The following is a 16,033-nucleotide window of genomic DNA, read 5'->3' on the forward strand; positions in this document are numbered from 1 at the left end:
GATAATAACTTAATATCAACGGAATGCAAGGGTTCAAACGGAACCCCCTGAAGAACTGAAAGAACTAAATTGAGACTCCAAGGAGGAGTCAAAGGTTTGTAAACAGGCTTAATTCTAACCAGAGCCTGAACAAAGGCTTGAACATCTGGCACAGCGGCCAGCTTTTTGTGAAGTAACACAGACAAGGCAGAAATCTGTCCCTTCAGGGAACTTGCAGATAATCCTTTTTCCAATCCTTCTTGAAGGAAGGATAGAATCCTAGGAATCTTAACCTTGTCCCAAGGGAATCCTTTAGATTCACACCAACAGATATATTTTTTCCAAATTTTGTGGTAAATCTTTCTAGTTACAGGCTTTCTGGCCTGAACAAGAGTATCGATAACAGAATCTGAGAATCCTCGCTTCGATAAGATCAAGCGTTCAATCTCCAAGCAGTCAGCTGGAGTGAAACCAGATTCGGATGTTCGAACGGACCCTGAACAAGAAGGTCTCGTCTCAAAGGTAGCTTCCAAGGAGGAGCCGATGACATATTCACCAGATCTGCGTACCAAGTCCTGCGTGGCCACGCAGGAGCTATCAAGATCACCGACGCCCTCTCCTGATTGATCCTGGCTACCAGCCTGGGGATGAGAGGAAACGGCGGGAACACATAAGCTAGTTTGAAGGTCCAAGGTGCTACTAGTGCATCCACTAGAGCCGCCTTGGGATCCCTGGGTCTGGACCCGTAGCAAGGAACTTTGAAGTTCTGACGAGAGGCCATCAGATCCATGTCTGGAATGCCCCACAGCTGAGTGACTTGGGCAAAGATTTCCGGATGGAGTTCCCACTCCCCCGGATGCAATGTCTGACGACTCAGAAAATCCGCTTCCCAATTTTCCACTCCTGGGATGTGGATAGCAGACAGGTGGCAGGAGTGAGACTCCGCCCCTAGAATGATTTTGGTCACTTCTTCCATCGCCAGGGAACTCCTTGTTCCCCCCTGATGGTTGATGTACGCAACAGTTGTCATGTTGTCTGATTGAAACCGTATGAACTTGGCCCTCGCTAGCTGAGGCCAAGCCTTGAGAGCATTGAATATCGCTCTCAGTTCCAGAATATTTATCGGTAGAAGAGATTCTTCCCGAGACCAAAGACCCTGAGCTTTCAGGGATCCCCAGACCGCGCCCCAGCCCATCAGACTGGCGTCGGTCGTGACAATGACCCACTCTGGTCTGCGGAATGTCATCCCTCGTGACAGGTTGTCCAGGGACAGCCACCAACGGAGTGAGTCTCTGGTCCTCTGATTTACTTGTATCTTCGGAGACAAGTCTGTATAGTCCCCATTCCACTGACTGAGCATGCACAGTTGTAATGGTCTTAGATGAATGCGTGCAAAAGGAACTATGTCCATTGCCGCTACCATCAACCCGATCACTTCCATGCACTGAGCTATGGAAGGAAGAGGAACGGAATGGAGTATCCGACAAGAGTCTAGAAGTTTTGTTTTTCTGGCCTCTGTCAGAAAAATCCTCATTTCTAAGTAGTCTATTATTGTTCCCAAGAAGGGAACCCTTGTTGACGGAGATAGAGAACTCTTTTCCACGTTCACTTTCCATCCGTGAGATCTGAGAAAGGCCAGGACAATGTCCGTGTGAGCCTTTGCTTGAGGAAGGGACGACGCTTGAATCAGAATGTCGTCCAAGTAAGGTACTACAGCAATGCCCCTTGGTCTTAGCACAGCTAGAAGGGACCCTAGTACCTTTGTGAAAATCCTTGGAGCAGTGGCTAATCCGAAAGGAAGCGCCACGAACTAGTAATGTTTGTCCAGGAATGCGAACCTCAGGAACCGATGATGTTCCTTGTGGATAGGAATATGTAGATACGCATCCTTTAAATCCACCGTGGTCATGAATTGACCTTCCTGGATGGAAGGAAGAATAGTTCGAATGGTTTCCATCTTGAACGATGGAAACTTGAGAAACTTGTTTAAGATCTTGAGATCTAAGATTGGTCTGAACGTTCCCTCTTTTTTGGGAACTATAAACAGATTGGAGTAGAACCCCATCCCTTGTTCTCTTAATGGAACGGGATGAATCACTCCCATTTTTAACAGGTCTTCTACACAATGTAAGAATGCCTGTCTTTTTATGTGGTCTGAAGACAACTGAGACCTGTGGAACCTCCCCCTTGGGGGAAGTCCCTTGAATTCCAGAAGATAACCTTGGGAGACTATTTCCAGCGCCCAAGGATCCAGAACATCTCTTGCCCAAGCCTGAGCGAAGAGAGAGAGTCTGCCCCCCACCAGATCCGGTCCCGGATCGGGGGCCAACATTTCATGCTGTCTTGGTAGCAGTGGCAGGTTTCTTGGCCTGCTTTCCCTTGTTCCAGCCTTGCATTGGTCTCCAAGCTGGCTTGGCTTGAGAAGTATTACCCTCTTGCTTAGAGGACGTAGCACTTTGGGCTGGTCCGTTTCTACGAAAGGGACGAAAATTAGGTTTATTTTTTGCCTTGAAAGGCCGATCCTGAGGAAGGGCGAGGCCCTTACCCCCAGTGATATCCGAGATAATCTCTTTCAAGTCAGGGCCAAACAGCGTTTTCCCCTTGAAAGGAATGTTAAGTAGCTTGTTCTTGGAAGACGCATCAGCCGACCAAGATTTCAACCAAAGCGCTCTGCGCGCCACAATAGCAAACCCAGAATTCTTAGCCGCTAACCTAGCCAATTGCAAAGTGGCGTCTAGGGTGAAAGAATTAGCCAATTTGAGAGCATTGATTCTGTCCATAATCTCCTCATAAGGAGGAGAATCACTGTCGACCGCCTTATATCAGCTCATCGAACCAGAAACATGCGGCTGTAGCGACAGGGACAATGCATGAAATTGGTTGTAGAAGGTAACCCTGCTGAACAAACATCTTTTTAAGCAAACCTTCTAATTTTTTATCCATAGGATCTTTGAAAGCACAACTATCCTCTATGGGTATAGTGGTGCGTTTGTTTAAAGTGGAAACCGCTCCCTCGACCTTGGGGACTGTCTGCCATAAGTCCTTTCTGGGGTCGACCATAGGAAACAATTTTTTAAATATGGGGGGAGGGACGAAAGGAATACCGGGCCTTTCCCATTCTTTATTAACAATGTCCGCCACCCGCTTGGGTATAGGAAAAACTTCTGGGAGCCCCGGCACCTCTAGGAACTTGTCCATTTTACATAGTTTCTCTGGGATGACCAACTTGTCACAATCATCCAGAGTGGATAATACCTCCTTAAGCAGAATGCGGAGATGTTCCAACTTAAATTTAAATGCAATCACATCAGGTTCAGCTTGTTGAGAAATGTTCCCTGAATCAGTAATTTCTCCCTCAGACAAAACCTCCCTGGCCCCATCAGACTGAGTTAGGGGCCCTTCAGAAATATTAATATCAGCGTCGTCATGCTCTTCAGTATCTAAAACAGAGCAGTCGCGCTTACGCTGATAAGTGTTCATTTTGGCTAAAATGTTTTTGACAGAATTATCCATTACAGCCGTTAATTGTTGCATAGTAAGGAGTATTGGCGCGCTAGATGTACTAGGGGCCTCCTGAGTGGGCAAGACTCGTGTAGACGAAGGAGGGAATGATGCAGTACCATGCTTACTCCCCTCACTTGAGGAATCATCTTGGGCATCATTGTCATTGTCACATAAATCACATTTATTTAAATGAATAGGAATTCTGGCTTCCCCACATTCAGAACACAGTCTATCTGGTAGTTCAGACATGTTAAACAGGCATAAACTTGATAACAAGTACAAAAAACGTTTTAAAATAAAACCGTTACTGTCACTTTAAATTTTAAACTGAACACACTTTATTACTGCAAATGCGAAAAAACATGAAGGAATTGTTCAAAATTTACCAAATTTTCACCACAGTGTCTTAAAGCCTTAAAAGTATTGCACACCAAATTTGGAAGCTTTAACCCTTAAAATAACGGAACCGGAGCCGTTTTGAACTTTAACCCCTTTACAGTCCCTGGTATCTGCTTTGCTGAGACCCAACCAAGCCCCAAGGGGAATACGATACCAAATGACGCCTTCAGAAAGTCTTTTCTAAGTATCAGAGCTCCTCTCGCATGCGACTGCATGCCATGCCTCTCAAAAACAAGTGCGCAACACCGGCGCGAAAATGAGGCTCTGCCTATGCTTTGGGAAAGCCCCTAAAGAATAAGGTGTCTAAAACAGTGCCTGCCGATATTATTATATCAAAATACCCAGATAAAATGATTCCTCAAGGCTAAATATGTGTTAATAATCAATCGATTTAGCCCAAAAAAAGTCTACAGTCTTAATAAGCCCTTTTTGAAGCCCTTATTTACAATCGTAATAAACATGGCTTACCGGATCCCAGAGGGAAAATGACAGCTTCCAGCATTACATCGTCTTGTTAGAATGTGTCATACCTCAAGCAGCAAGAGACTGCTCACTGTTCCCCCAACTGAAGTTAATTGCTTTCAACAGTCCTGTGTGGAACAGCCATGGATTTTAGTGACGGTTGCTAAAATCATTTTCCTCATACAAACAGAAATCTTCATCTCTTTTCTGTTTCTGAGTAAATAGTACATACCAGCACTATTTCAAAATAACAAACTCTTGATTGAATAATAAAAACTACAGTTAAACACTAAAAAACTCTAAGCCATCTCCGTGGAGATGTTGCCTGTACAACGGCAAAGAGAATGACTGGGGTAGGCGGAGCCTAGGAGGGATCATGTGACCAGCTTTGCTGGGCTCTTTGCCATTTCCTGTTGGGGAAGAGAATATCCCACAAGTAAGGATGACGCCGTGGACCGGACACACCTATGTTGGAGAAATCACCACAGAAGAAAATCTCTTGATGATTGATCTAGATCTATCTCCTGAGACAGATCCGAAAGATCTCCATTGTATGGAAAACAGCAAAAAGGGAATGATGTCCATGGAAAACATCAGACCAATTCCCTCCATACATAGAGTCACTGAAAAGTGAAGGGAAAATAAACTGTAGCTAGATTCAAAATCTCAACCCTTGCAAGATGGTTAAGCTATCAACTGGACCATTAGGGCTTGCTGTTGACCGGATCGAAGACAGCACAGAGAGGAAAAGGAATAAATCCTTGATTAGCTGACCTCTGATAGAATCTACTCCAAGATAGAGAATCTATTAAGGTCCTCCAAAAATCACCCTTGTGAATGGAACAAGGGAACGCTTTTCCAGATTTATTTTTAAAATATATAGACGGTCACTTATGCAAAGCAAACATACCGAGACGGATTCAAACTCACAACCTTCCATTCCAGAAGCATCAGAGCTAACCACTAGGCCACGCCAGTGTGCCCCATCTATGGAAAAAAGATTGGGCAAGATCTCTAGAAAGAGAGAATGCTCAAAGGAAGGAGAACACCTGAACAATATATTGTCCAGAAAAGCACCATTGCCATATCCCAAGACCCAAACATCTTTCTAGGATAAGATTCCTAAACTTGAGAAGATCTCGAATCATGGGAGCAATAAATACACATCCTTCAGGTCTATGTTTGTTATGACCAGGCCCTCTTGATCCAAAGGATAAGGATACAGCTTTGAAGGTCAGACCCTGAAAAACTTGAGGTAAAAACCTGGATCCCGTTCCCAGACTGGGACTGTAACTAAGGGAAAATCTTAGATTGGACCAAGATTGGTTATCTTCCAAAAGACATGACTGACCTTGTAGAAAGAGGAAAAAGGAAAACTCTCCTTTAGTCCTACTCTCTTGACGAGTGGGAGAAACATCTTCTTGTAAAATCAGAGGATAATTCAGTCAGACCAAGTCCAAACAAGGTCTCATCCTTGAAAGGAAACATAAAATTAACTATAAGGCCTAGGCTTTACCACTAAGCTGACCAAGCTATCAGCCACAATGCCCGGCGGGCTAGTATAGCAAGTCTAATAAGGCAAGGCATTGCTCAGACAGAACAATTAAACCTCCTATCCATGGACCTGCAAAGGTCTAGGCATGTAAAAACACTTCCTCATAGGTAGGAACATCATAGAAATGAGATACAAATGGAAAAACAAACTGCGTTAAATTTCCCGTAGTCTAATATAACTAAATATCATAAATAAAAATGGCCACACTCTTTCAACAATCTATGTTATATAAATCACACGTAAATTGCAATATAGTAAAGAAAGCACCAAGCTATGTTATGGATACATGAACCATTTTGAATAGCAAATGGTAGCCGTAAGAGGTGGTGTGGGATATGTCCCCCGTGCTGTAATAGCACCAAACGTACCTCAGATTTCACCCCGAGGTTTATACGCTGGGAGAGCGTTAGGGTGTCTTTCAAACTGATCCGGAGAGGATTTTTTGCGGCTCACCTACACAGCGATCTATTTTACATGCTGTTTTTAATCAGTTATTCTGTAAGTACAATTTTATCTTGTGTGCAGTGTGCTTGTTAATAAACTCCACTTGATGAGAGTGTGCTTTTCTGTCTTTTGTCTTGCATAGAAATAAAAAAAATCACAAAACTTTCAAAGGTTGACAACGACAGGGGTATCAATGTCGTCCAAGTAGCTAAAACCTCCTTTAACAGTACACGAGGTATTCCAGCATACATCTGAAGGAGATCACTTCAGCATCAGATAAAGGAATTATACTGTCCAGATCTGAGATTTCACCCTCATAAACTCCCAGTGAATCCTCCTCACCAAAACTTGGGAGAGAGAGCAACCTGGGTAGCAGAAAGTTGAGCAGAAACCTTACTATCTGAATCTTTAATGTTCTCTTGCAAAAAACAGACAAAGCCGCAGGTATCGCAGATGATACCTGAGCTGTAAAATCTGTAAGCCAAACACACTCCACCCGGAGATTGAGAAGAACCGCAGGGCACTGCATGTGACACCATAGAGGCTTGGGACATTTAAAGGGACATGGAACCCAAAAATTTTCTTTTATGATTCAGATAGAGAATACAATTTTAAACAACTTTCCAATTTACTTCTATGATTTATTTTGCTTCCTTCTCTTGTTATCATTTGCTGAAAGGTTTATCTAGGCAAGTTCATGAGCAGCAGAGAAACTAGGTTCTAGCTGTTGATTGGTGGCTGCATATATATATTGAATGTGATTGGCTCACCCATGTGTTCAGTTAGAAACTAGTAGTGCATTGCTGCTCCTTCAACAAATGATACCAAGAGAACGAAACAGATTAGATAATAGAAGTAAATTAGAAAGTTGTTTAAAATTGTATTCTCTATCTGAATCATGAAAGAAAAATTTTGGGTTTCATGTACCTTTAAGAAGAAGCTGTGGAATTAACTGAACAGCATCATCCTGGGAGACATAAGGCTCAGATTTATCTGTACTCAATAGCTCTTGCTAAATAAGCGGCACAGACAAAAACAGACATTTTAATTTGTCTAAATGTATCCTTAGAGGTGAAAAATATCTTTATTTAAAAAGATATATTCAAATATGAGGGAAAGATGCTGAGTAAAAATAAATTGTTCCTCAAACATTTGATTCATAGAAGCAGACCACTGTTCCAACCCTAAACATTAAATGTTTTAATTAGTGAATACAGTCACCTTAAAAACAATTATATATACATAAAAAACAGACCTCTGTTTATAAAACTAGAGCATAAGTCCCCAATTACCCATCTTAAGGAGGACGAAACACATCCTAGTCCAGATTGAATTCCAACCCCTATAGGACACTTACCACTATACTGCGGTGCTATGTTTTATTGTTTTTAACACAATATAGCATATAGTAGAAAAACTGGCTTAATTTATTAAACCTTTTAAAAAATATACATTGACACATAGGTGATAATCAAAACGTCTAAATTCTCCTATATCCTTCTGCCCCAAAGTTTAGTGTAATTATTAAATACAAGTGAACTTTCGCAAGCTCTCTTAAAAACCAAACTGCAGCTCCGATCTCAGTCAGAGACACTGAAGAGGCGGGGTCACATGACCGGACCCAACGAGAGCCGCAAAATGGCGCCGCACTCCTTCCAAGTCAAGAAAGGAGGCGGATATATGGCATCTGCTGGACGAAGCACGAAATTGCTAATCGTGCTTCATTCCAGTTGCCCAGAAAGAGTTCTGATTACTCGAGTGACGTAGCCTGGGTATACATTAAGCAAGGCAGTGGTCGTCAAACAAAATATTAACACTTTGGGCCCAATTTGGACATTTCCACTTAGGGGTGTACTCACTTTTGTTGCCAACGGTTTAGACATTAATGGCTGTGTGTTGAGTTATTTTGTGGGGACAGCAAATTGACACTGTTATACAGGATGTACACTCACTACTTTACATTGTAGAAAAGTGTAATTTCTTTAGTGTTGTCACATGAAAAGATATAATAAAATATTTACAAAAATGTGAGGGGTGTACTCACTTTTGTGAGATACTGTATATATACAGTGGGGCAAAAAAGTATTTAGTCAGCCAACAATTGTGCAAGTTCTCCCACTTAAGAAGATGTGATTGTCTGGATTTGTTTCCACATTTTGTCTCTCATAGTTGAGGTATACCTATGATGAAAATTACAGGCCTCTCTCATCTTCTTAAGTGGGAGAACTTGCACAATTGGTGGCTGACTAAATACTTTTTGCCCCACTGTATATGTATATATAAATATATATATATATATATATATATATATATATACACCGGGTGCAGAAAATAATCGCCATTGCGATGCATCGATGCATGCAGCTGTTAGCGATGCTGCATCGATGCAGTGCAGATCCGAAGTTGCTGAGCCAATGTATGGCATTTGACAAAGGTGCGAGGAGAGCACCGAAACGTTATGTCCATTTTTATGCTATAAAATAAATACTATGTTTTATGGAAAAGACCAGTGAGTGCCTTTTGTGAATTGGATAGATATTATATATATATATATATATATATATATATATATATATTTTTTTTATTTTTTTTTTTGCACACAGAAATGTATATGTATGTATCTCTATGTTAAAGCCCTTTGCTTGCCTTTTTTTCTCTCTAACACCTGAGACCTCATATCTTTGAGCACATATCTTTTTTTATGCAATTTTTGTTTTTAATCATTTTTATTAGATAGTGTTATTATGAATGTAACTGTACTTTTCAATATAATTTCGATGTGTTTTGTGCACCTTTTTTGTCTTGAGTAACAGTTAGCCAAGAGCTCTGAGGTCACACTAACCCGACGCGTGTTAAATTCAATTGTGCTCAAGCAAATGCGTTTACTCTCTACTTGTAATACCGCAATACTTCTGACACGTGCAAAGAGCTACAATAGACCCCTTATCGGTGTGTGCCACAGCGCTCTACTAATAATGGCTTCAGTCATCACACTGGCTGCCTCCTCACATATGGATTTTAGTGCAATATGCAGAGTGCCACCGCGTACCAGTTGTCCTTAATAAAAGCCTAGACCAATTCCATTTTGTCAGGCATACATGGTTCCAATTTCACAGTCTTCCTACTGAGAGCTACAGTGACTTGGCATAATCTTATTTCTCCTTCGGGACATAGTTCCTTCCCTCTTCTCCCTCCCCTTCTATTCTTCCTTATTTGGATATGACCTATTTTAATATTTTGCTTTTCCTTCTTTTCCAAATTTCACTTGTTATTATAAGGGACATAAAAGTGCAAAAAGAAAATGCTCTAGCGATATGTATTTTAATATTGCAATACACTATGTGTTTATCGCGTACAGGGTTAAACACATATTTAAAGTCAGCACTAGAACAACATTGCACTAGTGGGACCTAGCTGAACATATCGGGTGAGCTAATGACTGTAAGCAGCCATTGGTCATAAGCTAGCACCCAGTAGTTCATTGTTGCTCTGGAGCTCCCTTTAAATATGTGTTAAACCCCTTTTGTAAAATGCAATAACCTCAATATGCAAGTTATAGTGCAACAATGAAATGCTCTAACACATTAAAGCATTTTCTATTTGCAACATTATGTCCCATTAAAACAATCCAATAATTACAATATGTAATCTACAGAATCTGTGTCCAGCTAAGACTTTGTACATATACATTTGAAATAAAGAAAAAATGAATGATGCCACAAACTGCTTTATTCTCAGACTTCTGTTGGGAACAGCCAATAAACTACTAAGCATTTCCTCAAATAGGTATGGGCTGTAAATGGATAATTTCTAGTAAACATCAATTACAATATAGGAGGGATTTGCAAATAAATGTGTCAAATAAACAGAATTGGACTTAAAGGGACAGTATACACCAATTTTCATATCACTATGTAATAGACACTACAAAAAGAAGAATATGCACATATAAAATACAGTATAAAAACCTTTAAAAACTTACTTAGAAGCTCACAGTTTAGCACTGTTGATGAGGTAGTCTGGGACACCTACTGAAAGGGGCTGGGTAAACAAAAATAGCAAACACTCCCCACCGTCACCCTTCTCTGCATATGAAAAGACCAATAACATAAACAGGAGTCAGCAGGAGTCTGTAAACACGTGTATACATCTGGCACTGTGGGGCTTGGTTAGGAGTCTGAAAATCTGTACAATGTTCTTAAAAAATAAGCAAAACTATAAATTTTGATAAAAACACTCCCAGGTGGGCTATATAAATGTATCATCTACAAAACATTTTTTGCAAAGAAAAATCTAGTGTACAATGCCCCTTTAAACATATAAAAGCTGTACCTTGCTCTCAGCGGGCACACCCAGTTCATCTGATATTAAAGGATGGATAATCCATTTGTATGCTTCCTTCAGTTGAACAACGTCAGCTTTATCCAGACAATGTCCTTGCTTTCTGGCATGCAAAGCACAAAGAGAATGGTCATGAAAAGAAAGAGAGAAAAAAATAATAAATTATAAAATACAATACATAGGCTGCAGCTATACAAGAGTATATAACAAATTATTTCTTCAGGGCTTATATCTAGAATTCTGCAACTTCTTATCAACATTACAAGATCCAAGTTATTGTATTTTAACAGCTGTTATTTTAAGTACTGTTAAGTACTGTTTATTACACTTGATGATTATAGACCTCACACTAACAAAATATTATAAATCTTAAGTTTAACATGTGTAGACATTCAATTTAAATACTGCTATATAGTATCAGAAACAATGTAATTGATATGTCAGATAATCTTAGATGTCACTGGTGAAGTAGATAATGTGGGAGCATTGGTAACACTATTATTATATTATAGATTTATGTCATGTGTGATTACAAACATCCTGACTGAGGGGACTTTTAAGATCTGATATTTTGTTAAATACATAGTTAAAGTGAGCTTTAGAGAAGGAATGAACTACAGGGATTTAGCTGAACACCACTGGTGAGCCAATGACAAGACACATATGTGTTAGCCACCAAGCACCAGCTACCTCCCAGTAAGGCATTGCTGCTCTTGTGTCTATCTAGGTATGCTTTACAACAAAGGATACCAATAGAATGAAATAAATATGATAATAGAAGTAAATTGAAGTGTCTTTATAATCGCATGCTTTATCTGAACTGCAAGTGTTTAGTATAGACTTTCAGGTCCTTTAAAGGGATATACAAATGCACAAAGTAAAAGACCTAATATGCTAGAGTTTTTTTATTATAGCACCCTTGATTGCATATAGCCATGTGTTTAACCCAAAGGGATTAAGTACATAGTTTTAAATCCACTCCAATGACAAAAGACAAATATGTGTTGCCACCAATCACCAGCTAGCTCCAGTAGTGCACTGCTGCTGCTGAGGGGATGTGCATATGCTTCAAATTTCAACAAAGGAAACCAAAAGAATGAAGTACATTTTATAACAGAGCTGAATTTAAGTGTGTTGTAAAATTGCATTTTTTATCTGAAGCATGAGAGTTTTATTTTGACTTTCATGTCCCTTTCATGTCCCTTTAAATATCAGGTTTAATCACATGTTCAGTGGTTGACGGTAATATGTATAATGAGCTAATGTTGCAATAGCTGTAAGTAATGCAATCACATGGGTGAGTTGTATTATTATCAGGAGTGCAAAGTAATAGTTCCCTTTCTGTTAAAAGGGACAAAATATAAAGTCATCTAAGTCATATTAGTTTCCCCTTTAACAAAAGGGGACTGTTGTTTAGACTTATTAAAAATACTGCCTTTTCTCATTAAACAGAACAACTGAAAACTTTAGACTTTTAGCAATTTTAGTAATTATAGCTTCACTAAGAGTTTACCAGCTCTTACTATAAAGTAGATCAAAAGTATTGTAATTTGTAAATGACATTATTATTTTTTTGTGTGTGCATTCTACCATTAAAAAGTTCTTATGGATAAAACACGCTTTTAAAAGGTAGATGCATAGGTAAGCAAGAATTTATTTTTATTAACTTTTTTGTCTGAAGAAGATAAACAAAAAAAAGGTAAAAACCAATTTCAACCTTCCATGAATTCTTGCAAAACACCTTGTATCCCTAGATATAGCTATTTGTAAGCAGCAATTCACATATTGCCAACCTAGGATCTATTTTGACAGAGATTTAAAAGACTATTGAACACCGCCTTTTGATATAACTACTATAGTTTTCACCAACAGTATAGATAGTGGACCTTTCCAGAATAGCTTGTTTAGAGATTTAACAGACACAAAATATGCATTTCTCTGGGGATCTTTTTCATTTGATGAATTGGTGATGGTCGGTAATCTGATGTAGTTTAAACTCAGGCTTTCTTGATGTGTTCTCATGATGGTTAGTTTGTGATATATGATTATTTATACCTTTGCAGTAATATAAGATTGGACTGAGGGAGGTAATTATTTAATTTTTTAATCACTGTTTTCATATTTTCCAAAAACAAAATGTATGCTTACCTGATAAAAAAAATTTCTACTGGTATGGAGAGTCCACAAATCCATTCTAATTACTAGTGGGAATTCATATCCTGGCCACCAGGAGGCGGCAAAGAACATAAAAATAAAAAGTACCAGGGAGCGCTCACAGGAGCTTAAGAGTATATAGAAACAAATAACAATATCAATATCATTCGAAGTAAAAAGTGTTAACTTGTATCTCACAAGCGCAGAAGATAAACCACAAAAGAAGATACAAATATGATCTAAAAACTTCAACAATGAAACTGTAGATAAAATAAAATAAAGATCAATGAAGGTGCCGGTTACAATAAAAAACACATTTATTCAAAATTTGATAGTATAGATGAGCAATACATGTGTAATTAAAAAACTTTCGAAATGTGCAAAAATGAAGTACAATTTTAATACATAAAATATTCCATCTAGATCGACCTAGTACAATAAATGAATATACAGTATAAAAAATAGTAAAAACAATAGTAGAGACACAATGTAAAGAAAAATTACAATCCTTGCTATGCTAAACCAAAATATTAATGCCTAAAACAAACTATATCGTCTCAGGAGAATAAGTGTTAATTGCTAACTAATCGTCCCAAAAGTAGATCTAAAGCATAAATCTTAAAAAACGTCGGTACACAGGTAAACAATGTGGACCCTGGCTGAACGTATCAGAGGCCGTAGGTATATAACGAACAGTCTTGTTATTAGAATCAGCGTGTAACCAGTGAAAGTCCCACACGTCTCTATGCAGGAACTCTAGTGTTGACGTCCGGAGTCTTAACAGGTGACACTGTACTCCTATGGACGAAGAGTTCTTTTAATGTAATATCAGAACTAGAAATTTCATAAGTATATCCGTACTCACATATCAGTAAAAGAGAGTCAGCGTGTAATATCCAATGCACCGATCGTGCCGTGTACCTCCCACAGGGTGAACCTCTCAGGTGTTGAACGGAAGTACTTAGAGTAAAGTTAGGCTGAATTCGGCTAGAAACCCGGTGAATAACAGCAGCTTAATTTTACGGGTTAGAATTGTCAATACAAAACTAAACATCCAAGACCCACCTGAATGATCAACACTGCTGTTTCACCGTTAAGGGTTATTTCGCCTGAATCAATAATTAGAATATAGATGCTCCCTAAACAGGAGCGGCATAAACGAGCAACGCGTTTCAAAACCGTAGTTTCTTTTTCAAGCTCATCGGCAAAGAACACCCCAGCAAAATCCCTCCCACTTCCCATAATCCCCAGTCATTCAACTGAGGAAATACGGAAAGAGAAGAGGAACACCAAGTATAAAGGTGCCTGAAGTTTAGAAAAACAAATATAATAAGTCGTCTTGAATTTAGACAAGGGTGGGCCGTGGACTCTCCATGCCAGGAAAGAAACATTTTTATCAGGTAAGCATACATTTTCTTTTCTTTTCAATGGCATGGAGAGTCCAGGAATCCATTCTAATTACTAGTGGGAACCAATACCCAAGCCAGAGGACACAGAATGGAAAGGAAGGGAGAAACAAGACAGGCAGATTTAGACTGAGGGCACCACCGCTTGAAGAATCTTTCTCCCAAAGGAAGCCTCAGCTGAGGCAAAAACATCAAATTTGTAAAATTTTGAAAAGGTATGCAATGAGGACCAAGTGGCCGCCTTGCAAATTTCCTCCACAGAAGCCTTGTTTCCTAGAGATAAGAAGGCAAAGAATGACTGGGGATTATGGGAAGTGGGAGGGATACTTAAAGCTTTTGCTGGGGTGTTCTTTGCCTCCTTCTGGTGGCCAGGATTTGAATTCCAACAAGTAATTAGAATGGATTTGTGGACTCTCCATGCCATTGGAAAGAAAGTGGGTTTTAATAGTTTTATTTGCATTTAATAAAAGTTTGGTTTTAATTTCCCCTATTATTTGTCACTTGCAAATCAGGGATTTTGTTACTGTCTTGACTGAGTATTATGGATGTGTGAATGAGTGCTTTAAATTTTATAGATTTACTGAGTAACTAGTGGGGTCAGTACCAAAGCAACCAATAAATATAAGGAAAAAATAGCTAAAGTGTTAGAAAAAATCAGTCTGCAATGCTCTGCTTTCAACATACTGAACAATAAATATTTTTAAAAGTATGGAAGGAAAACTGTATGTGATGAACACAACAAAACTGATTCCTCTTCTTTGGAGAAATTCATAGACTGAAGCAAAATCCTAGATCTTAGATATCTTGAGGAACAGCCCCCCCCCCATCTTCCTCAATAAACCTCAAAGAACTTGCAATCAAAGAGCATCCAAAACATCAGAAAGAAAAAATGTTTATAAAGAGCAGGTTATAGGTTGTACTACCTAATATGAACGACAATAGTACTGTAATCTCTTTAAACAAAGATTTCAAGTTAAGCTTTCAACCATACAGACTGCATAGACATGCGGTAGATTTAGCAACCATACAAACAATAAATATTAAGTACAGCCACCTACTTTAAAAAAACTTAATCCAACTGAGAGCCTACAATGTCTTTTTAATGCTAAAATACTATAGATAGGGCGCTGAGATAAGGAAACAAGACAGTAAATTTAAAATTAAACTTTCATGATTCAGAGACAGCATGCAACTTTAATTTTTTTTCCAATTTACATATATCATTTGAGTCTTTATTTTGGCATCGTTTGTTGAAAAGCAAACATAGGTAGGCTCAGCAGTAGCATTGCACTACTGGGAACTAGCTGATGATTGGTGGCTGCACATATATGCCTCTTGTCATTGGCTGACTCAATGTGCTCAGCAAGCTATTAGTAGTGCATTGCTGTCTCTTTGACACAATATACCAAGATAATATAAGTAATCTATTTGAATCTGAAGAGAAAATGTTGGAGTTCCATGTCCCTTTAAAAGGAATAGTAATAGGTTCTGAAATGGAAAATGGGTAAAAAGTTTTAAACCTACAGGGGGATAAAGCCAGTTACTGGGTCAAGAGCATCCTTTAACAATAAGGTCACAAAATAACAGAGAAACCTGGAAAAACTATTACACTTAGCCCTTGGCTCTAAGTTAAAAATACCTCTTAAACATGTTAATTTTTCTCTCAGATCAAGTTACAAGAAATCACCAAATGGTCTAAAAAGAATGAGAAAACTAGAACTCAAAAAAGTTTTTCCATGGTACCCAGAGCTAGTTTATTTGAGACCCCAAATAAGAAGATCTATGCTTA

General features: G+C 38.9%; 1 protein-coding gene across 1 annotated transcript in view; it reads right to left on the minus strand.

Moving 5' to 3' along the window:
- Window positions 1-16,033, minus strand: part of PUS10 (pseudouridine synthase 10) — a 372,401-nt gene that overhangs the window by 231,346 nt on the left and 125,022 nt on the right. Inside the window, 1 exon segment of the mRNA XM_053712643.1 lies at window positions 10,676-10,787. Within this exon segment, the coding sequence (XP_053568618.1) occupies window positions 10,676-10,787 (112 nt within the window).

The sequence above is a fragment of the Bombina bombina genome, chromosome 4, assembly GCF_027579735.1.
Source record: "Bombina bombina isolate aBomBom1 chromosome 4, aBomBom1.pri, whole genome shotgun sequence".
Classification (NCBI taxonomy): Eukaryota; Metazoa; Chordata; class Amphibia; order Anura; family Bombinatoridae; genus Bombina; species Bombina bombina.